The sequence below is a fragment of the Aedes aegypti genome, chromosome 1 (assembly GCF_002204515.2).
Source record: "Aedes aegypti strain LVP_AGWG chromosome 1, AaegL5.0 Primary Assembly, whole genome shotgun sequence".
Taxonomy (NCBI): Eukaryota; Metazoa; Arthropoda; class Insecta; order Diptera; family Culicidae; genus Aedes; species Aedes aegypti.
This window is the reverse complement of record NC_035107.1, coordinates 220145739-220168586: the sequence shown is the minus strand read 5'-3', so window position 1 is coordinate 220168586 and position 22848 is coordinate 220145739. Positions and strand designations below refer to the sequence as shown.

The following is a 22848-nucleotide window of genomic DNA, read 5'->3' as shown; positions in this document are numbered from 1 at the left end:
TTGTATCTATCGATTACTCTCACTACTCAGCCCTTACTCATTACACATTCATTCGCTTATTCTAGCAATCGCTAGAACCAGAAACGAATTATTCTGATCTTATTGTTCGTTTTGTTGAGGAATAGATTCTCGTGCACATTTTGAACGAGGAAAAATAAATACTCACACGTCAGTTGCTACACACTTAGATTAAATTACTGGGGTCGGTAAAATTTTGCTGGGTTTTGGAACTACCGAAAAAGTCAGTAAAATGAAAACTGTCGCCACGCGTAATTGAAAAGCTAATTTAACCATGTTTTATTTTTTATCGATGTATGATATAAAAAGAAAGCTCTCTGCAAAATTTCAGTAAAAAATCTCTGTTTTTCGATTTCTGACATTTTTTTTTAGTTTACTGACTTTTTCGGTAGTTCAAAAACCCAGTTATTTTTACCGAACAGATTGAGTGTGTATGTCACTTTAATAGAAGCACGCAACTTGCATTCAATGTACAATCCAACATAATGCGTTACATGTGCGTTACTTTTTGGTTTTGTTAGCTATGACGCCGTCCAATATATGGCAAACATGGTGTGAGAATATTTTGGTGTGACAAAATTATTTAGGTGTGAGGCTATTAGAGGGCAAAATCCTCAATAATAGTCATTTTGAAAATTTTAAAGTGCCATAGAAACTGACGTGTGAGTATTTATTTTTCCACGTTCAAAATATGCACGAGAATCTATTCCTCAACAAAACGAACAATACAACTATTACAATTTATAATAATGTCCATCCCACTATCAGTAAGTAGTACAAAACATGAATAGAGGACAATGGTGTAATAATGTAATGGTTGATAGTTTAATGGCTACCGCTTTAGCTTCATAAGCGGAAGGTCGTGGGTACATTCCCAGGCCCGTCCCTTTCTTCGTACTTTGCAATCCACATGCTTCTTTCTTCCACTCTTAATCCATAGCGCTCAAACTATTCGTTCATAGCAATCGCTTGTACCAGAGACGGGCAAGAAACCGTTTCTCTACGCTTCCATTCTTCCATCGTTAAACCATGCCTTTCCTTACGCCTGATACATAGGCATTGCTAACCAAAAACAAGACTCTCTGTCATAAAATTACTTTACTCCTACACCTTCCCGCATGGACAGTCGTAGATGCAGGGGTATATCCGGTCTACTGAGAACCAATTTTTTAAATGCAACATCAATTCCTCTCCCTTCGCCTCGTTGACTAGCATTCTGACGTGACAAGCGCCATTGTTGCATGATAATAGAAGACGAACAGCACTTACACACTGACGATTCTTCTGCTTTATTCCTAATGCGAACCAATTCTAGTTTCTTGGACCCAATGTTAGTCTCTAATTTTTTTTTCAGTGAGTAGAAAAGGAAAAAGAGTAGGGAACCGGATCCTATTCATGGCATTTTTGATTAACTTCGACAGTGGGGTTTTTTGAAAGCTACAAAGCTCATATTGGGCCACAATATGCGTCCTATGCTTCTTATTGCAAAGTTTCAGATAATTTGGCTGAGTAAAACCCCCCATGCCAAAGTGAATCTTGGAAGTGCTCAAGTGATTCTGCACCCTATCTTTAGAAATCAGTTTGGTTCAAAAAAGAAACTTTAGACACCTTCTGCCAAAAACAGAGTTTTTAATACATTTAAATTTCAATTAGTGACGGAAGAAAAGGATCATAAAAATAAAACCGAGATTTTGAAAACATTTTCTTTGTAAGTTCGGATAAAATTTTAATAAAAATACTCATGCAGTAGCGTCCTGTTTTTTAAAACAATGTTCAGAATTGAGAATCGAAAATTTTCTCAATTTTGGAAGATGTTGACAAGAATTCTTGAAGGATTTTTCAATGTTTTTCATAAAATATCGTATTAATTCTGTCAAAATTGAAAACCTGATTCAAATAAGATCCCTAGATCGAGACTTCTTGTTCTGCAAATAATTACTAATTGATTACTTAGAAGCAATTCTTACCATAGGGAGAGGGGGTTAAAAACCCCCGAAAACTGGCTTACGTAATTAATGGATTGCCCCTAATCATTATGGTTTAGAATCATATCAAGATTCTAATTGTATCATCATAACGTATTTACTTCGACAAAAACCAATATTTTGAAAATCGACCATAAGTTTTCTTAGAAAAACTTTTTTATTCAAAATTTCTTCATAATGTAAAACATCAATTTACTATCAAGATTCTTTAATGAAAATTTAAAAAATAATAAAAATGAGGTAAAATTTTTTTTAGTGTACATTTTTTTCTTGTAGCCCAAACGATTCACTACAACATCTTTACAGAACATTTGTTCTCTAAAATCAACAGTTTCGAAGTTAAAATTTTTCAAATAAGTTGCAGAGTGCTTTGTGAAGCCCAAGCAGGACAGTTCGGTTTTGCGAGTTCTGTTTGATATTTTGACCTTGACGCTTGCTCCTGTGGGAGCGGGTGACGAGGGCAGGATCAAACATGTCGCGCGTCGGTCGAGTGAAGTGAAAAAGTTCCGCGATCGGTTAGTTCTGTTTGATCTTCGACCTTGGCAGTGCGTCAAGAAAGCCCGAGCAGTCGTTAGCTGTTTTCCCTCTCGAGTCGTGCGCCTATTTTCTCTGAGTGCTTTTATATAGCCGAGCAAACGAGTTAAGCTGAAAGTGGATTGTTGCTGCTCAGTCAAGGATGACGGATCAATTGGTGAGCTCGTTTCATGCTACTATTTCTAATCTATAAAATATGTATGAATGCACATTTAACCGATACAACGGTAGGACGTAAATATGATTTTTCAACAAACTATGAATGGTCCGTCACTGTGAGTGTCGACATAAACTGTATTTCATGAAGTATTTATGTTTAACATTTTTTTGTTTTCAAAACACTCATTTCTTTTTATCTTTATTTTTGTAATTGAAAAAAAAAACTTTGAATGGTTCGACACTACAAGTGTAGACTTGCGAAAGGTTCACTTTATTCAACAAACTTTGGATGGTTCGCCACTGTAAGTGTCGGCATAAGAATAAGAGTGTTCTATGATGTTCCAGACAATCGAGTTTTTGTTTCTTTTCAAATAAGTGAAATATAATAACACATGCTTTCGTCCTGACAGCTGTAGGAATGTTACATTTAGGTATTTGTTCAACAAACTTTGAATGGTTCGTCACCTCAAGTGTCGGCATAATTTTCCACTACATAGAAATTTTTCATATCAAATGAAAATATTATATTTACAAATAAGCATGTATATATCTCACAAATCATTATTTATCATGGTCTAATCGCTTATCAAAGTGAATCCTGTGACCCAACGATCCTTTCCATTAACAAACATCCCTCCCAGTAACCTTTGTGGAGATGCAGAGGCAAACACGGTCTCCAAATAGCAAAGGTTACACACTAACATTCCTTCCCCCAATCCCACCTGACTGCAAGGACGTGGCCGGCGCCGTTATTGACCCTGTATAAATAGAGGCACTGAATTATGCACATTGAAGAAGATTATGGCCAATCCCAGCCAAACTTCTAGTTGATTCTTTGTGCATTTTCACTGACTTCGGTCAATCACGGAATAGCAACCATTGATATGTGTAGTCAGTCTAAGCTAAGCTAAGCTAAGCTAAGCTACTTGGATTTTCCCCAGTCCAAGTAATCATTATGAAAAAGAGAACCCAATCTGGCATTGTTCGGAAAGGGCTTTCTCAAGAATTTTATTTAGTTCACTTTAACAAAAAAGAACTAAATAATATTAAAGCTTTAGAAAAAGCAAAACTTTTGTTTGATGTCCGTGTGACATGGGAACATTTCCAGAAACCTGGAGGAAATTACCAGAACCCCACTCAGTGCCGTCGGTGCCAAAAGTGGGGTCATGGTACAAAAAATTGTCGCATGGATGCTAAATGCATGATTTGCGGAGGTTCTTCTCACGCCAAAGACGTCTGTCCAGTGAAGGAAGATACCACCAAATTCATATGCTGTAATTGCGGGGCTAACCATAAGTCCAATTTTTGGAATTGTCCTTCACGCAAAAAGGTCATTGAGGCTCGTGCCAGGCAGATGAAAGATAATATCCGTTACGATAACGGTCGTTTCCGGAATTTGCCTGGTAGAGTATCGAACAATGCTCATTTTTCAGTTAACGATCGCTTGATCATGAATCATACCCATCAGGAAGATCATAATCATGCTCATTCACAAACTAATTTTAATCCGTCGGGTAGCCGTTCGAATCTTTCAATTTCGAATGTATCTACCCACGGAAAATCCTTTGCCGATATCGTAGCAGGAAATTTGAACTCCTCCCCTGTTCGATCCATGGGTACCCATTCTACTTGTTTCGAATCAAATGGAAAAAACCCTACCGCCACAGGTAACTCCGCTTCTTCGTCTACCGGAAATTCCAATGGGAAATCACATGACATGTCTGCCTCTGATTTTAATTTTCTAACTGAACAATTGAATCTAATGATTGAGTTCAAAGCCACCACTATGACTGAAGCAGTTCAAGTAGGTGTAAAATTTACAAATCAAATTGTTATTGGATTACGTTTTTCTAATGGATCCAACTAATAATTTAAATATTTCAAATTGGAATGCTCGTTCTCTGAATGGTAAAGAGGACGAGCTGTTTAATGTTGCGTAAATTGACTCGCAATAAGTCAAATTTTTTTGTCATTGGTGTCTTTAATGCCAAACATCGGTCATGGAATAATTCTCAAAGTAATTCCAACGGCAGAATTTTATTTGATGAGTGCTCTTCAGGATATTTCTCAATTCAATACCCTGATAGCCCCACATGTTTTTCCTCTTCTAGAAATCCATCTACGATTGATTTGGTCTTAACCGACTCTAGTCATCTTTGTAGCCAACTGATTACTCATGCTGATTTTGATTCTGATCATGTCCCTGTTACATTTCAAATATCCCAAGAAGCGATTCTCAATCCTATCAGCTCCACTTTCAATTATTTACGAGCCGACTGGAATATATATAAAACGTATGTTGACTCCAATCTTGATGTTAACATTTCTTTAGAAACTAAACTTGATATTGACAATGCTCTTGAAACTTTAACAAATTCCATTGTTGAAGCCCGGAGCATTGCAATTCCAAAATGACGATGATCTTAAACTCTTGATCCGTCTTAAAAACGTGAGGAGAAGGCAATTTCAACGCACTCGCGATCCTGCTATGAAAATTATATGGCAGGATTTGCAGAAAGAAATCAAGAAACGTTTTGCTCAATTAAGAAACAAAAATTTTGAAAATAAAATTTCTCAATTGGACCCTGGCTCTAAGCCCTTTTGGAAATTATCTAAAATCTTGAAAAAACCTCAGAATCCAATACCGGCATTGAAAGAGGAAAACAAATTATTACTAACTAATTGCGAAAAAGCTCAAAAACTTGCTATGCAGTTTGAAAGTGCGCACAATTTTAATTTAGGACTTACTAGTCCAATTGAAAATGAAGTTACTCAGGAGTTCGAAAATATTCTCAATCAAGAGAACGTTTTCGAAAATGCCTGGGAGACTGATCTGGAAGAAGTGAGAACTATTATTAAAAAATTCAAAAACATGAAAGCTCCTGGCGATGATGGAATTTTCTACATCCTCATCAAGAAACTTCCAGAAAGTAGCTTATCATTTTTAGTTGATATATTTAACAAATGTTTTCAATTAGCATATTTTCCTGACAAATGGAAAAATGCTAAGGTTGTTCCAATTTTAAAACCAGACAAAAATCCTGCAGAAGCTTCTAGCTATCGTCCAATCAGTTTGCTTTCCTCCATCAGTAAACTTTTTGAAAAGGTTATTTTGAACAGAATGATGGCCCACATCAACGAAAATTCAATTTTTGCCAATGAACAGTTCGGATTCCGCCATGGACATTCGACCACTCATCAACTTTTACGTGTAACAAATTTGATCCGTTCCAACAAATCTGAAGGCTATTCTACTCGTCTTGCTCTTCTAGACATAGAAAAAGCATTCGACAGTGTTTGGCATGAAGGTTTGATTGTAAAATTAAAAAACTTTAATTTTCCAACATACATTGTTAGAATAATTCAAAGTTATCTGTCAAATCGTACACTTCAGGTTAATTATCAGAACTCCAGATCTGAAAGACTTCCTGTAAGAGCTGGTGTTCCTCAAGGCAGCATTTTGGGACCAATATTATACAATATTTTTACATCTGACTTACCTGAGCTACCTCAGGGATGTCAAAAATCTTTGTTTGCGGATGACACAGGCCTCTCCGCCAAAGGACGAAGCCTGCGTGTCATCTGTAGTCGATTGCAAAAAAGTTTGGATATTTTTTCTTCATACTTGCAAAAATGGAAGATTTCTCCTAATGCTTCCAAAACTCAACTAATAATATTCCCACATAAACCAAAAGCTCTTTATTTGAAACCTTCAAGTAGACATGTTGTCACGATGAGAGGGGTTCCAATAAATTGGTCAGATGAAGTTAAGTATCTAGGGCTCATGCTAGATAAGAATTTAACTTTCAAAAATCACATTGAGGGCATTCAAGCCAAATGTAATAAATATGTAAAATGTCTCTATCCCCTTATTAATAGAAAATCAAAACTTTGTCTTAAGAACAAGCTGTTGATATTCAAACAAATTTTCAGGCCAGCCATGTTGTATGCTGTACCAATATGGACTAGCTCATAGTTTCCCAAACTATGGGTCGCGACCCCCAGGGGGGTCGTGAGCTGCTCTCTGGTGGGTCGCGAAAAAAATCTCAATGTGTATTAATTTTGTTAGAAATTTTTACTACATTTTAAAATGTCTCTTGGAAATGATTTAAACAGTTTGAAATTATTCTCATTTATTTATTTCAGCATTTCTGTTAGAGTGCCTGACTATCGTTAGGTACTGATGATCAAGACACTTAATGTGACATTTAAATTTTTATTGGAAAGATGTTAGAAAATAGAAACTCCTTCGATATAACACCCAGCTGTCAAAATATTTTGTTAAATATAAACCTTATTTTTCACGAAGAAAAGTTTTGTGCGTATACTGTGAAGCATTTCACATCAACGCTACTGCACAAGCTACTACTGATTGAAATCGAGATTTACATACTACATTTCTGTGTCAAACTTATGAAACATACACTTAATTTAGCCAATAGTGGAATTGGAAATATTTGTTTAAAAAATGTTATCATTATTACTGGAAGACATATCACAGAATTGATAACTTTCCAGTTGAGAAGTCTAAAAACTTATTTTTTTGATTCATGAATTTCTTTATAAAGTTCATTGATATTTCCATCAAAAATGTATTACGGTGAATTACATTAGAATTAGTGACATGGGCAAGTGAGCAACATAGTAAACTCTGTAATTTAAATGTTCTTGATGCATACCTTATCCGACAAATCAACCATAGACTTCGAAAGTTTTAGCGGAAAACTTATTTCACAACAGTTTGCACCTGGTGGGTCGCGAGGAATATGCCTGACGGCTAGGTGGGTCGTGCACTCGAAAAGTTTGGGAACCTATGGACTAGCTGTTGTAATACCAGGAAGAAAGCTCTGCAGAGAATTCAAAATAAAATTTTGAAAATGATTCTGAGGCTTCCTCCCTGGTATAGTACCAATGAGTTACATAGAATATCCAATGTTGAAACATTGGAACAAATGTCAAATACAATCATTAATAATTTCAGGCAAAAATTGTTACAATCTTCTATTGCCACGATTAATGCGTTATATGTTTAGGTTAAGTTAGGTTAAGTATATTAAAAACATTTTTTTTTCTCTTATAAGCAGGTGAAATCAACTCACCTGTAAAAAAACTGAACTGCTACGGCAAATGAAACCGAATATGTTGTTAACAAAATGTTAATTAAATCTTAAATTTGTTTTACCAAATTAGGATGATAGTGTTGTCAAATAACACAGAACACCTAGATATAAGAAATGAATGTAATGTTTGGAATGATACTAATAGAGAAAAAAAAAAAAAAAAAAAAAGAATTTATAAAGAGTAGCGGTGAATTTTGATACCAAGATTACACAGCCTTTGGCTAAGAAATTTCGAAAATATGGAGTAGATTTGGTTTTCAGCAGTAGGAGTAGTCAGCTTAAATCTAGATTAGGATCAACAAAGGATAAAATTAATAAACTGAATAGAGCAGGAGTATATAAAATTTCATGCCCCCATTGTAATAAAATCTATATAGGACAAACAAAACGAACACTAGAAATAAGATTCAAAGAACATATTGCTGAGGTAAAAAAAGCGGACAAGGAATTAGAAAAGGGATTAGCGTATGATTTTAAATCAAAAGTGGCTGAACATGTTTTCCAGGATGGACATCAAATGACAAGCGATAACATAGACATCGTACGAAGCGTATCTTCATCTTGGAAACTAGACGTCGCTGAAAGTTTAGAAATTTACAAACAAAAGCCTTCATTACTTCTTAATAGGGATCAAGGAAACGGACAATCAAGGCTGTTTAAGTTTGTACCTAAGAAATATAAACGAGCTTGAATACATAGGTAGATAGTTAGGGATTTGTATAATTATTATTATCTGACCAAGACATGACAGGTATACTCCTGTCGAAATTTTTCCTAGGTAGTTTGATTGTGTAGGTACTTATCTGGTGTTAGTATTTAAGGTAGAGAGATGCGACGATTTCTTCAGTGGATACGAGTAACTGACACTGAAGAAGACTGCAAGTGGTAGTCGAAATACGCGTATCTGTCAAAGATAAGCATTTAGGAGCGGAATTAAAAGGTACACGGTACTCCATCTACTTTAAAGTTTCTCTATTTGAGATTCTGCTCAGAGGATTCGAACATTCATTAAAGAACTTTAGAGGGCTAGAACTAGGTTATTCAAAGACCGATTTAATTAAAACTGATCAGGGAATAACTTGGGAATAAACTCAAGAAAATTTGGGCAACGGCAAGAGACATGATCGAGTTTATTTTATTTTTGACAAGACTGTCGACTTTGTCATATTTTGGACATTATCTTTTATCTCTCAAACTCGATATCATTGCACAAATTATAGCAAACAGCCATTGATTAGATCCTTTTCCAAGGGGTTGGGAAAGAGGTCCAAAACTAAGCAATCTGTAGATGATTTTGTTGCCATCCCAAATTTGCTGGAATGTTGATCTTTGAGCAGACATGAACCCCTTCCTCACATGGAAACTAAAAGGTTAATTACGATTCTTATACCAATAGCCATACGCTTATTCGGATAAGGGACCTTCCTTAGCCGAGCGGTTAGAGTTCGCGGCTACAAAGCAAAGCCATGCTGAAGGTGTCTGGGTTCGATTCCCGGTCGGTTCAGGATCTTTTCGTAATGGAAATTTCCTTGACTCTACTGGGCATAGAGTATCATCGTACCTGCCACACGATATACAAATGCGAAAATGGCAACTTTGGCAAAGAAATCTCTCAGCTAATAACTGTGGAAGTTCTCTTAAGAACACTAAGCTGAGAAGCAGGCTCTGTCCCAGTGAGGACGTTAATGTCAAGAAGGAGGAGACGCTTATTCAGAAAACTGTACAAAAGAGTTTCTTACCAAAAAGTTCTTACTTGGTCATGCTTGTTCTAGAGTTTGTACACTTGTGTGTATTTGATTAACCCCTCTACCGGCAGCTTCATTTTTACCGCAGGAAAAAAATTCAAATCGCGATAACTTTTTTGTTTCTCGGTATTTTTACACCATTTTTTCATAAATTCTTAAAAGACTCTTCTAGTTTGAGGATCCGTGTCGATATTGATCATTGGTCATCTGGATCCAGAGATATTCCGAAATTCCTTGGGGGACCAACGCTAAATCAAAACCCACGTATATATCTTAGGCTACAGATTTTTTAACGTATTCAGATGTTCACTACATTACATTAATGAGAGTATGTTGTGAAAATATGAAGCAATTTGGAGCAGCCGTCTTTGAGTAATGAGCATTTATGTTGCTGGTACCAAGCTGACCAAATAAAGATCTTGAAAACTTCAAAAAACATCATATCGTAATTTTCAGATATCTCTAAGAATTCTTAACCAATTTGTATGATTTTTTCAGAGTAGCTCCTTATTACATAGCATTGTATAGCCCACATTTTACTTTTTCGATAAGTTGACGTAAAACAAAATAGCCGCCTAAGGCATTTTGTATGGAAAATGTCGGTCCCCCAAAGAACATTGGAATATCTTTAAAACCAGATCACCAATCATCAATATCGACACGGATCCTCAAACTAGAAGAGTTTTTTGAGAACTTGTGAAAAAATAGTGCAAAAATACCGAGAAACAAAAAAGTTATCGCGATTTGAATTTTTTTTCTTGCGGTAAAAAAAGAAGCTGCCGGTAGAGGGGTTAACTTCTATATAAATAAAAATTGAATTGTGTTTGTACGTCACGAAATGCCTCAAAAACGGCCTGATAGACTTGCATGATTATTTCACTGTTGCATTGGTCAAGTGTTCCAACGTGTTTGAGTGAAGGAAACGATTTGGAAAATTATCAGGAATAACTGGGCAAACACCTGGAGACTAATCTGTCGTTTTGTATGGGGGATTGCATGCCATTTTTCAGCAGCCTACTTGATGGCAAAACAATGCTTGACGGGACCACTAGTATTTAATACTATTTTACTCAACAAAAAACTAGAACTTAAGGTTTGTTTATTGCCAGTCTATTTGTGATCTAATGTAAAGCTAAAAGGCGATGGGGGGCTGTTCTAGATTGCCGATTAGTGCATCCTTGTCGAAATTGGTAATAATAACTTTTGAAGAAAGATCACCAAAATTATTTTACTGTTAAATTTGGCAATTCAAAACACAGAAAACCGTAAGTATTCATTTCAATTTGCAAAACTTTCGCATCATAACTGCACATTTGATCATCAGTCGGATGTGGCCCAAAAATTCAAAAAATGTACCTTGGCAAAAAAGCTCTCAGTTGATAACTGCGAAAGTGTTTATAAAAATACCAAGTTGAGAAGAAGGATCTTTCTCAGTTGGGATGTTATGCCATAAAGAAGAAGAAGAAGCAGAAGGATGAGGATGAACAGTAGAAAAAAAGTGGTTTCTTATTTATTCTTTCTTAAAAAAAAAAACAATGATCAGCTTGCCCCACATCCTTGTAGATATTTTTACACATATGACGAACCTTGTGATGTAAAGGACATTTATGTGATTATCGTTTTTATATTCTACAATACATTTATTGAAATTCTAACCAAGAAAACTGAAACTATTAATGATTTATTACACAATCATATTGATTGATAGGACTCTGCAATCAACTTTTACTACGAACCTATAAGAATGCATAATCTAAATGTTCCTCACAGCTCCTAAACATCAATACTGTGCATTTATATGATGAAAATGTGTATTATACTGACAAAACTGCAATTTTCATTTCAAATTTGTGAAATATTTTGTCGAAGAAAATTATTCCGTTTTTGTCAACTGAAAATCGCCGATCGTGTTGATAAAAACGGAACATACCTGTATTAGGTTTCAGTGCTTAATTGTCAATTGAAAATATTTTTCCATGTGTTGCCAAAATCGGGAAGAAAATGTTGCCAAAGACGGGTGTTGCCAAAATCGGAGGTAGACAAAAGCGAGTGTTGCCAAAATCGGGAAGGCACTGTATTGTGATTGGGTATGGTTATTATTGGCTGAATTATCTTTTTCTAGTTTAATGACCTTATGGTTACTGAAGAAGTCTTGGTTTAATATGACCATTCGGATTTGCAAGCTATGACCGGTGAAACAAAAGTTAGATCTATTGCTGAAGGAATTGTGTCGGGAGGTTTAATTATTGTACTCGTACTCTAGAGCAGTTAGGGTGGAACGGGTTCCATAGCTATGCATAGCCTATTGTACGCATTAAAGTCACCTGCTAAAATTGTTGGTTGATTATGCTTCTCTATAGTATCTAATAGGTTTTTTAATGGATTTTTTATGTCGTTATTGTTAATAGATAGTGGTGGTATGTATATTGATACTATTAGCATTTTAGGGCTGGTGTTAAGTGTTTCTATTGCTATCGCTTCAACCGGGTTTAGTGAAGGTAATTTAAATTCTTTTATAGCTATATCATTTTTAATAAGGAAGCCCACTCCACCATAGCCAGATGGTCTAGCTTCCTTTAAAAAATTATAACCTGGAAATCTGTAAGTTTCTTCTGGTTTTAACCATAATTCACTAAGTATTGCAATATCTACATTTTTCTGAGTTAAAGAGTTTTTTATTAATTCTCTAGTATCCAAGGGTCTTATACTTGTAACGTTATTTTGTAATATAGTTCATTTTCTGTATTTGTTATTATCCATTTTTTGAGTTTGTTTCAGATAGTTTTTCGTAGTTTTTTTCCGGATTCAAAATTGAGTTTAGTTGGTTGCTTATGCTGATCAATATCAAATCTTGTTCTATTATTTCAGTTTTGCCAGTGCTTTTCAGAATTGTATCCTGAATAGCACGAATTTTATCCACTATTCCTTTCAAATTAAATTGTGCAATTAATTCCTGTTTGATTCGGCATACCATTCTTTCCATTTCTGTTGTTGCGTGTGGGTTACGATTAAACACATGAGGTTCTTCTTCATAAATCTCTGGTCGTGGGAAATTTGTAGGTCGAATTTCAAACTTTTTCTTATGTTTTCGATTCATATTTCCATTTTCAGTTATGCTACTCCAGGTTTCACCTTTTGCGTATCCCCAAGCACCGAGAGAGTCATCGCCATTACTGTTTTCATTGATTCCTGTAAATTCAATTCCTCTTTCTCTCTCCGGTAGTTTTGGAAAATCCCTATTCGAATTCAGTCTGTTTTGTACCGATTTCTGCTTCTTCGGAAATTTTTGTTGCGCTTCAAAGTAAGATACCTTATTCATTGCCATCTCTATTCTTATTTTATCTTGTCTTTCCCATTCTGTACATACCCTATCAGATGCCTTATGAGCTCCTCCACAGTTAATGCATTTCAGTTCCGTTGTGTTACAGTCTTTCTCTTCATGTTCCATTCCACATTTACAACACTTCGCCGAACTAGCCTTACAAAACTTCTGTCCATGTCCGTACCTCCAACACTTATAGCAGATTCTTAGTGGGAACACATATGGTTCACACAGCCGATCAATCTCATAAATTTTCACTGATCTTGGCAAATATTGGCCCTTTGCATAAATATTTATCGAGAAAGTTGGAATTAATTTGTTTTCGGATGTCTTTTTCATAATTCGTTCAATCCTTTCGATTTTAATATGTCCACTATCCATATTGTCAAGTATCTCCTGTTCTGTTAATGATTTTGCTGCGTCCCTAATCACTCCAACAGTCTGCTTGAATCTCGACGGTACATAGACCTTGAACTTGAACTCCTCTGTCAACAGTTTGGAATTAATTAGCTGTTCCGCATCTCTCGGTTTATTGTATGTCAATTGAAATCGCCCTTTGCCTACTGATTTCATCTCGCATTTAATAGTGCCAGTTGGGCGGCTATTGCTGATGCGCTCCTGCGTCTGGGGATACCCGAGTACCTGTACAAGATTCTCGGAAGTTACTTCCAGAATCGGGTATTAGTCTATGACACAGAGGTGGGTCGGAAGTGCTTTCACATAACCTCAGGAGTCCCGCAAGGTTCCATCCTGGGTCCGGTGTTATGGAATGTCATGTACGACGAGGTGTTGAGATTAAAATTCCCGGCGGGTGTGGTCATCGTTGGCTTTGCCGACGATATTACGCTGGAGGTCTACGGTGAATCGATCGAAGAAGTGGAATTGACTGCAGCCCACTCGATTGCAATTGTGGAGGAGTGGATGAGCTCCAGGAAACTGGAATTGGCTCACCACAAAACTGAGGCTGTTGTTGTCAACAACCGAAAGTCGGTGCAGCAAGCGGTGATCAGTGTAGGCGACTGCACAATCACTTCGAAGCGCTCCGTCAAACACTTGGGGGTGATGATCGACGACAAGCTTACCTTCGGTAGCCATGTCGATTATGCCTGCAAGAGAGCCTCCACAGCTATTGTGGCACTGTCCCGGATGATGTTCAATAACTCTGCGGTGTACGCCAGTAAGCGTAAGCTTCTGGCCAGTGTCGCCTCGTCCATACTGAGGTATGGTGGCCCGGCTTGGGGCACGGCTTTGAGTACCGATAGCTACCGTAGCAATCTAGAGAGTACGTATAGAGCGCTGCATATGACGAGCCTAACCTCACTTATTTGACAGCTGCTGGTCCTGTTGTTTACGTTTCGGACTTAGTCGTTTTTTCCATCATTTTTTCATCTTCGCATTTCTATCACCAGCATGCTGATGGTGACGATTTTCCACGGTAGGAAGATAGAATAATACGATCCGTGGGTATCTGCAGTGGATTTGACCTCTCCTCGCAGCAAACTTTCACGAAATTAAGAATGATTCGAAAAAAGTACTAAGTCCAAACTGTAAACAACAGGACCAGTACCTGTCAAAATTGATGCGTGACGTCACAGTGCAGTGGAGTATAGGCTTATTATTATTATTTAAGTGACCATGGAAACAAGTGAATTCGGCACCGCTCAAACGTCAAATTAGTGAACTAGTGCATTGATCCATTTGACGTTTTAGCGGTGCTATGTTATTTATGTGACCATGAAAACCAGTGAATTCGGCACCGCTCTAACGTCAAATTAGTGAACGAGTTTACTAATTTGACGTTAGAGCGGTGCCAAATTCACTGGTTTCCATGGTCACATAAATAACACGGCACCGCTAAAACGTCAAATAATGAACCCGTGCATAGGTCCATACTTGTTCTTATCAATAAATTTGATGCCACAAAAGAAACTTTTATTTTTCAGATGGGTAGAACGAATTCGCCGTCAAATGAATGCTGTGAAAACGGGGACAACGCCTTACTAAATGGCTATGTGAGTGCTTCGCCGGGAGAATCGAATCCTCGTCCAGTTCCAACGAATGATGCTCTACCGATAGAGGAAGCCTTCAAGATTGCGTTGACCGGTAAGAGCAATACGAAGAAGATGCCAGTGTCCCTTCTGTACGAACTGTTGAGTCGGCGTGGAATCACTCCGCAATACGATTTGCTTCCGCGTGAGGGAGCAGCCCACGAACAAACCTTCAGCTACCGGGTATCGTACCCGGATGGAGACGGTAAGTGGAGCAACGATGATTAAAAACAGTTTTTTTCAATGGTCTGAATTCTAGCCATCGGAACAGGCCAATCGAAGAAGGAGGCGAAGCATGCCGCCGCTAAGGCCCTAATTGACAAGATGGGCATCAACGATAGCGCGAACAAACCTGTCGGCAAGAAAACGCCGATCACGGTTCTCCAGGAGGTTTTGACGCGCCGTGGAATCTATCCCCAGTATGACTTCATCCAGCCCGATGCAGCAGTCCATGATGGGACGTTTCGCTATAGAGTGTCGTACCAAGACAAGGAAGGTATGTTACAATGAGAATTGTTTGAAATTCATTGGAAAGAAGGTGTTGAATTTACAATCGTTTTTTATTTCAAGTTCAAGATTATGCTTGTTTGGAAGCCCCTGTCTAGTAAAAAAAAGTACTTTCGCGTGGTCAAATTGATGAACCTTTTAGTACTTATACTTAAAACCGTTTTTAAGGACTATGGGACGTGCAACGTAATTAAGATCAATCGTGTTCGATTCGCGTTATTCGAGTACGAAAATATATTCGTGTTCAGTCGAGGATGGATTACCAGCTGGTGAGCTCGTTTCATGCCTATGATAATAATAACGGCCTTCCTTAGCCGAGTGATTAGAGTCCGCGGCTACAAAGCAAAGCCATGCAGAAGGTGTCAGGGCTCGATTCCCGGTCGGTCCAGTATCTTTTCGTAATGAAAATTTCCTTGAATTCCCTGGCCATAGAGAATCACCCTACCTGCAACACGATATACGAATGCCAAAATGGCAACTTTGGCAAAGAAAGCTGTCAGTTAATAACTGTGGGAGTGTTCATTGAACACTAAGCTGAGAAGCAGGCTCTGTCCCAGTGAGGATGTAATGCCAAGAAGAAGAAGAACCCTTGAATAGTTTGCCATCATGAATGTCGATGTACTTTTTCAATCTTCTACCATTAATGTTTCAACGCCGAACAAAAATACTAAACTAGTTTTAAGTAAGAGTCGTATTTTTCTTCATTATCCATGAATCGTATCACCGATCAAAGGTGAATCCCAGATTTTTCTACTCCCTCACTAGTCTTCCCGTGATGGGTGTGAAGTTTCTCACATTTGCTTCTCATTCTGACTTTCAGCCATGGGGACCGGCAAATCCAAGAAGGAGGCCAAACAAGCAGCTGCTAAATCACTAATCGACAAACTGGCCGGTGTTGCTTTCTGGGATACCCATTCGCATGGATTGAACTCCAGAGAGGAGTAAGTCGTTCATCATGTACGTAGGTATGTTCACTCTAATACACCTTTTCCCTCTTCTCGCGTAGAACCAAACAAGACGAGGACGCAGAACCTTCAGCGTCTAGCCCTGAAGTATCTTTACTGTCCCGAAGCCATGACGGCGTGCCGGAAGGGTTCACAGACAAAGCGAAAGGAAAGCGTAATCAACATACCCAGGTGGATATGTTCGTATCGAGAAAGAAGCAGAAAGCAGGAAACCAACGTGAGTTGACCAATGCCACTATTTAAATGGCATGTAGCTGGTACACGTGACACGTGAGCGCGAAATGGTTAGCTTGCGGTTGTTCGCTGTTTCTTGATGCAATCGTAACTAAGGGAACTTTTTTTTATTTCTTCGAAATAAGACTTTAATTTGTTTTATAATATGTTGAAACATAATTTGTTCAGGATAAGACGGTTTACTTCTTCAGTTAAACTTTGCAACGCAAATACATTTTTGAGTTCATATAACGGATGATTTTATATTTAACGATGAGACTGAAGATAGCGTTGAAACTATGTACTGGCTAGACCCTGGATCTCCTATTAAACGTATCTCTATTACGTCCACTGCTATAAGACACTGTTGCCGTTGAGTGTTATAGGTGACCATGGGCTTGTGCAATTTGTTCCGTCCATCCCTCGGTTAGTTTAGCCTGGTTCTACGAGTCTCTAACCGGTCATTCCTCTCATTGGAGATAACGCTTTTAATTAAGAACTTGGTTGGTAGGGGCGCCTTTTCTACTTTGCATAATAGGGGCAATGGGGGCAATATGAGCCACCCCGGTTTTGACCTCAAAAACAGTGTTTTAATGTCTAATGTAATTATGATTTGCTAAAGGATGCCTCAAATAGCCACCACAATAAAAACCGTAAGAATATTCGTTTGAACACTCAAGATATTTACAAAAATGTACAAATTTGTCCTTCGTCATGAAAAACTTATAATATTGGCAGTTTTTAATTAAGACTATAAGACAATTATATTTATAATTCTGGTAAATTTTATCAATCCATTGAAACATCTGATCGTGAGCGAAATTAGATTTGCTCGTAAAAAAACATATTGAAAAACAATATATTATTTTCAAGATGAAGAGGCGGGGCAAAATGAGTCACCTAGATTTAAGCAAAACAAACGATATTTTGAACATAAAAATGCGTTACCTAAATATACCAGATTATTTTTTTACTGCATAGTCATCTTTATGCACCATTACAAGTGGAACACTTTGCTAGAAAATACGTTGAACCAAGTATCGCAATTTAGTACTAGTATAACATGGTCTGTTTACTATGTATTATGAATCTTTAAAAAATAAGCCGCTAGAATCAATAATTTCAAGCAAAGCTAAGCAAATTTCCTTTCCAATAATGTACTCTTCGCCACTAACTCTTCTCTATACTGGGCAGGATCAAACATGTCACGCGTCGGTCTAGTAGCTTAGCTTAGCTTAGCTTAGACTGACTACACATATCAATGGTTGCTATTCCGTGATTGACCGAAGTCAGTGAAAATGCACAAAGAATCAACTAGAAGTTTGACTGGGATTGGCCATAATCTTCTTCAGTGTGCATAATTCAGTGCCTCTATTTATACAGGGTCAATAACGGCGCCGGCCACGTCCTTGCAGTCAGGTGGGATTGAGGGAAGGAATGTTAGTGTGTAACCTTTGCTATTTGGAGACCGTGTTTGCCTCTGCATCTCCACAAAGGTTACTGGGAGGGATGTTTGTTAATGGGGAGGATCGTTGGGTCACAGGATTCACTTTGATAAGCAATTAGACCATGATAAATAATTATTTGTGAGATATAAACATGATTATGCCGACACTTGGGGTGACGAACCATTCAAAGTTTGTTGAACAAATACCTAAATGAAACATTCCTAACACTCCTATTCTTATGCCGACACTTACAGTGACGAACCATCCAAAGTTTGTTGAATAAAGTGAACCTTTCGGAAGTCTACACTTGTAGTGTCCAACCATTCAAAGTTTTTTTATTACAAAAATAAAGGTAAAAAGAAAGGGGTGTTTTGCATAGCATAGCATAGCATAGCATAAACTGACTGTACATGTCAATGGTTGCTACTCCGTGATTGATCGGAACTGGTAAGAATTGCACTACGATCCAAATGAATAAGGGATGGGAGTTTCCGCTTACTCTCGAAGTGCAATTTTAGCAGATCTAATATTATTGATCAATAACGGCGCCGGCCAAGTCCTTACAGTCAGTTGGGATGGGGAAGGAATGTTAGGGTGTAATGATTGTTGCTTCTAGAGACCGAGAATACCTCTGCATCTCCACAATCACCACGGGAAGGGTGTTTATTAGTGAGGAAGGAAAAGATCTGGGAGTCACCTCTGGTCGGTGATGCGATCCATGGACAAGGGGGAAATATACGACTTGTATTTAAAGCTAGTTTTGTATTTTTGTCTCGAGAAGTTTTTGGAAAAATTACGTCAACATCTATAATGTCGAACAATTCAAAAGACGTTTTTATTAATGACGAAAACTGAAAATTACATGTATATATTTTAACTTATATGAAACAGGAATAATGCCGACACTTGTAGTGACGAACCATACATAGTTTGTTTGAAAATTACATATGAGTATTACTGTGCATTTTGTCTCGATATGGTAGAAGTTTTAGAAAATACGTCAACATTCACAATGTCGAACAATTCAAAGGATAATTTTTAATAATGTCAAAAAGAGAAAAATATATGTATATTCAAATTGTATAAGAAAAAAGCATAATGCCGACACCTATAGTGACAAACCATACAAAGTTTGTTTTAATATTACATAAAAGTTACGCTTTCAAGAAAATATGTGTTATCATAAGCATGAAACGAACTCACCAGTTGGCCATCCATTCTCGACTGAACACAAAACTGACACTGACAGCAAAACTTCTTGGCGTCCCGAAAATAAACCGTCTTGCTTGGGCCTTCCCAAATACGTACCCAGCAAGACGCTCCAAAAAAAAAAAAAAAAAAAAAAAAAAAAAAAAAAAAAAAAAAAAAAAAAATTCTCCGGCAACGAAAACGCGCGAATCCGTCAGCTAAATCAATCGGACGACGCAAAACCGAACTGTCCTGCTTGGGCTTCACAAAGCACTACCCAGCAAGACGCTCCAAAACAGGGGGAAAAAAATTCTCCGGCAACGAAAACGCGCGAATCCGTCAGCTAAATCAATCGGACGACGCAAAACCGAACTGTCCTGCTTGGGCTTCACAAAGCACTACCCAGCAAGACGCTCCAAAACAGGGGGAAAAAAATTCTCCGGCAACGAAAACGCGCGAATCCGTCAGCTAAATCAATCGGACGACGCAAAACCGAACTGTCCTGCTTGGGCTTCACAAAGCACTACCCAGCAAGACGCTCCAAAACAGGGGGAAAAAAATTCTCCGGCAACGAAAACGCGCGAATCCGTCAGCTAAATCAATCGGACGACGCAAAACCGAACTGTCCTGCTTGGGCTTCACAAAGCACTACCCAGCAAGACGCTCCAAAACAGGGGGAAAAAAATTCTCCGGCAACGAAAACGCGCGAATCCGTCAGCTAAATCAATCGGACGACGCAAAACCGAACTGTCCTGCTTGGGCTTCTCGAAGCACTACCCAGCAAGACGCTCCAAAACAGGGGGAAAAAATTCTCCGGCAACGAAAACGCGCGAATCCGTCAGCTAAATCAATCGGACGACGCAAAACCGAACTGTCCTGCTTGGGCTTCTCGAAGCACTACCCAGCAAGACGCTCCAAAACAGGGGGAAAAAATTCTCCGGCAACGAAAACGCGCGAATCCGTCAGCTAAATCAATCGGACGACGCAAAACCGAACTGTCCTGCTTGGGCTTCACAAAGCACTACCCAGCAAGACGCTCCAAAACAGGGGGAAAAAAATTCTCCGGCAACGAAAACGCGCGAATCCGTCAGCTAAATTAATCGGACGACGCAAAACCGAACTGTCCTGCTTGGGCTTCTCGAAGCACTACCCAGCAAGACGCTCCAAAACAGGGGGAAAAAATTCTCCGGCAACGAAAACGCGCGAATCCGTCAGCTAAATCAATCGGACGACGCAAAACCGAACTGTCCTGCTTGGGCTTCTCGAAGCACTACCCAGCAAGACGCTCCAAAACAGGGGGAAAAAATTCTCCGGCAACGAAAACGCGCGAATCCGTCAGCTAAATCAATCGGACGACGCAAAACCGAACTGTCCTGCTTGGGCTTCACAAAGCACTCCAAACATGTCACGCGTCGGTCTAGTAAGTGAAAAAGTGGCGTGATCGGTAAGTTCGGTTAGAGTAAGTGAAAAAGTGCCGCGATCGGTTAGTTCTTTTTGATCCTTCGACCTTGACGCTTGCTCCTGGGCAGTGCGTCAAGAAAGCCCGATCAGTAGTCAGTTTTTTTTTCCTTTTCGGGTCGCGCGCCTATTTTTTTCTGGGTGCTTTTATATAGCCGAGCAAACGAGTGAAGCTGAGAGTGGATTGTGGCTTCTCAGTCAAGGATAACGGATCAATTGGTGAGCTCGTTTCATGCTACTATTTCTAATCTATAAAATATGTATGATTGCACATTTAATCGTTACAATGGTGGGACGTAAATATGAATCTTCAACAAACTATGAATGATTCGTCACTGTGAGTGTCGACACAAACTCGGATTCATGAATTATTTATGTTTAACATTTTTTTTTATTTTCAGAACACCCCTTTTTACCTTTATTTCTGTAATTAAAAAAAAAACTTTAAATGGTTCGACACTACAAGTGTAGACATGCGAAAGGATCACTTTATTCAACAAACTTTGGGTGGTTCGCCACTGTAAGTGTCGGCATAAGAATAAGAATGTTCTATGATGTTCTAACCAATCGAGTTTTTTGTTTCTTTTCAAATAAATAAATTATAATAACACATGCTTTCGTCCTGACAGCTGTTGGAATGTTACATTTAGGTATTTGTTCAACAAACTTTGAATGGTTCGTCACCTCAAGTGTCGGCATAATTTTCCTCTACATAGAAATTATTCATATCAAATATTATATTTACATATAAGCATTATATATCTTACAAATCATTATTTATCATGGTCTAATCGCTTATCAAAGTGAATCCTGTGACCCAACGATTACTCCATTAACAAACATCCCTCCCAGTAACCTTTGTGGAGATGCAGAGGCAAACACGGTCTCCAAATAGCAAAGGTTACACACTAACATTCCTTCCCCCAATCCCACCTGACTGCAAGGACGTGGCCGGCGCCGTTATTGACCATGTATAGATAGAGGCACTGAATTATGCACACTGAAGAAGATTATGGCCAATCCCAGCCGATCTTCTAGGTGATTCTTTGTGCATTTCCACTGACTTCGGTCAATCACGGAATAGCAACCATTGGGGTCTACCCCGTTTGGCATAATGCCGTTTGGCATAACGGTCGTTTGGCATAATAGTCGTTTGGCATAACAGTCGTTTGGCATAATAGTCATTTGGCATAATGGTCGTTTGGCATAATTTGAAAAAGGAAGATTACTGCAGTGGTACAGTAACATGCCGTACCATAAGATGCGTCATCAAATTCCATGTTCCTTTTTTTCAAATGACATGGAATAACTTAGGCGTTGGATATATTTTTGTTAAGGTGAAGATGAATCGAAGCCAAACTTCAAATTTTCAAGAGCACGGATCTAGAGAACCGAACACCCATTTGAGCTGAAAACTTAATCAATTGGTCACCACCAGCTAGTGACCAATCCATTAAGTTTTCAGCCTGAACGGATGTTCGGTTCTTCAGATCCGTGCTCTTGAAAATTTGAGGTTTGGCTTCGATTCATCTTCACCTTAAAAATGCGCCATAATATCCCGGACTTAATGACCCCGGAAGTCATGTATGATGCAATGCCAAAAGAGCTTTATTGGATATTGGTTTCCTTGAAAAATGATGATTAGAATTATAATGTCCTGTCACTAACTGACAAGGGAATGTACGACCGTGAGCAGTTTATACACACCCCTTTGCTTAATGGAAGGAATTTGATCAAATTCAATGTTTTTCACAATTATGCCAACGGCATTATGCCCAACGGGGTAGACCCCAACCATTGATATGTGTAGTCAGTCTAAGCTAAGCTTATGAGCACTTCCAGAGTTATTAACTGAGAGATTTCTTTGCCAAAGTTGCCATTTTTGCATTCGTATATCGTATGGCAGGTACGATGATACTCTATGCTCAGGGAAGTCAAGGAAATTTCCATTACGAAAAGATCCTGGACCGACCGGGAATCGAACCCAGACACCTTCAGCATGGCTTTGCTTTGTAGTCGCGGACTCTAACCACTCGGCTAAGGAAGGCCCCACAAAGATAACATCCAGCTTGTAAATTGTAGCGATGAATGGCGCCCTAAACCTGTATCATTGGCATAGGGGTGATCGGGGCAATATG

At 38.4% G+C, this 22848-nt stretch overlaps 1 protein-coding gene across 1 annotated transcript in view; it reads left to right on the top strand.

Moving 5' to 3' along the window:
* LOC5578521 (RISC-loading complex subunit tarbp2) overlaps nt 1-16868 on the top strand; it is a 32444-nt gene extending 15576 nt beyond the window's left edge. Inside the window, exons 2-5 of the mRNA XM_001663856.2 lie at nt 14827-15136; nt 15191-15427; nt 16259-16379; nt 16445-16868. Coding sequence (XP_001663906.2) covers nt 14827-15136; nt 15191-15427; nt 16259-16379; nt 16445-16646 — 870 coding nt within the window. The 3' untranslated portion in view covers nt 16647-16868. The remainder of the gene's footprint in view (nt 1-14826; nt 15137-15190; nt 15428-16258; nt 16380-16444) is intronic.
* The last annotated feature ends 5980 nt before the right edge of the window (nt 16869-22848 follow it).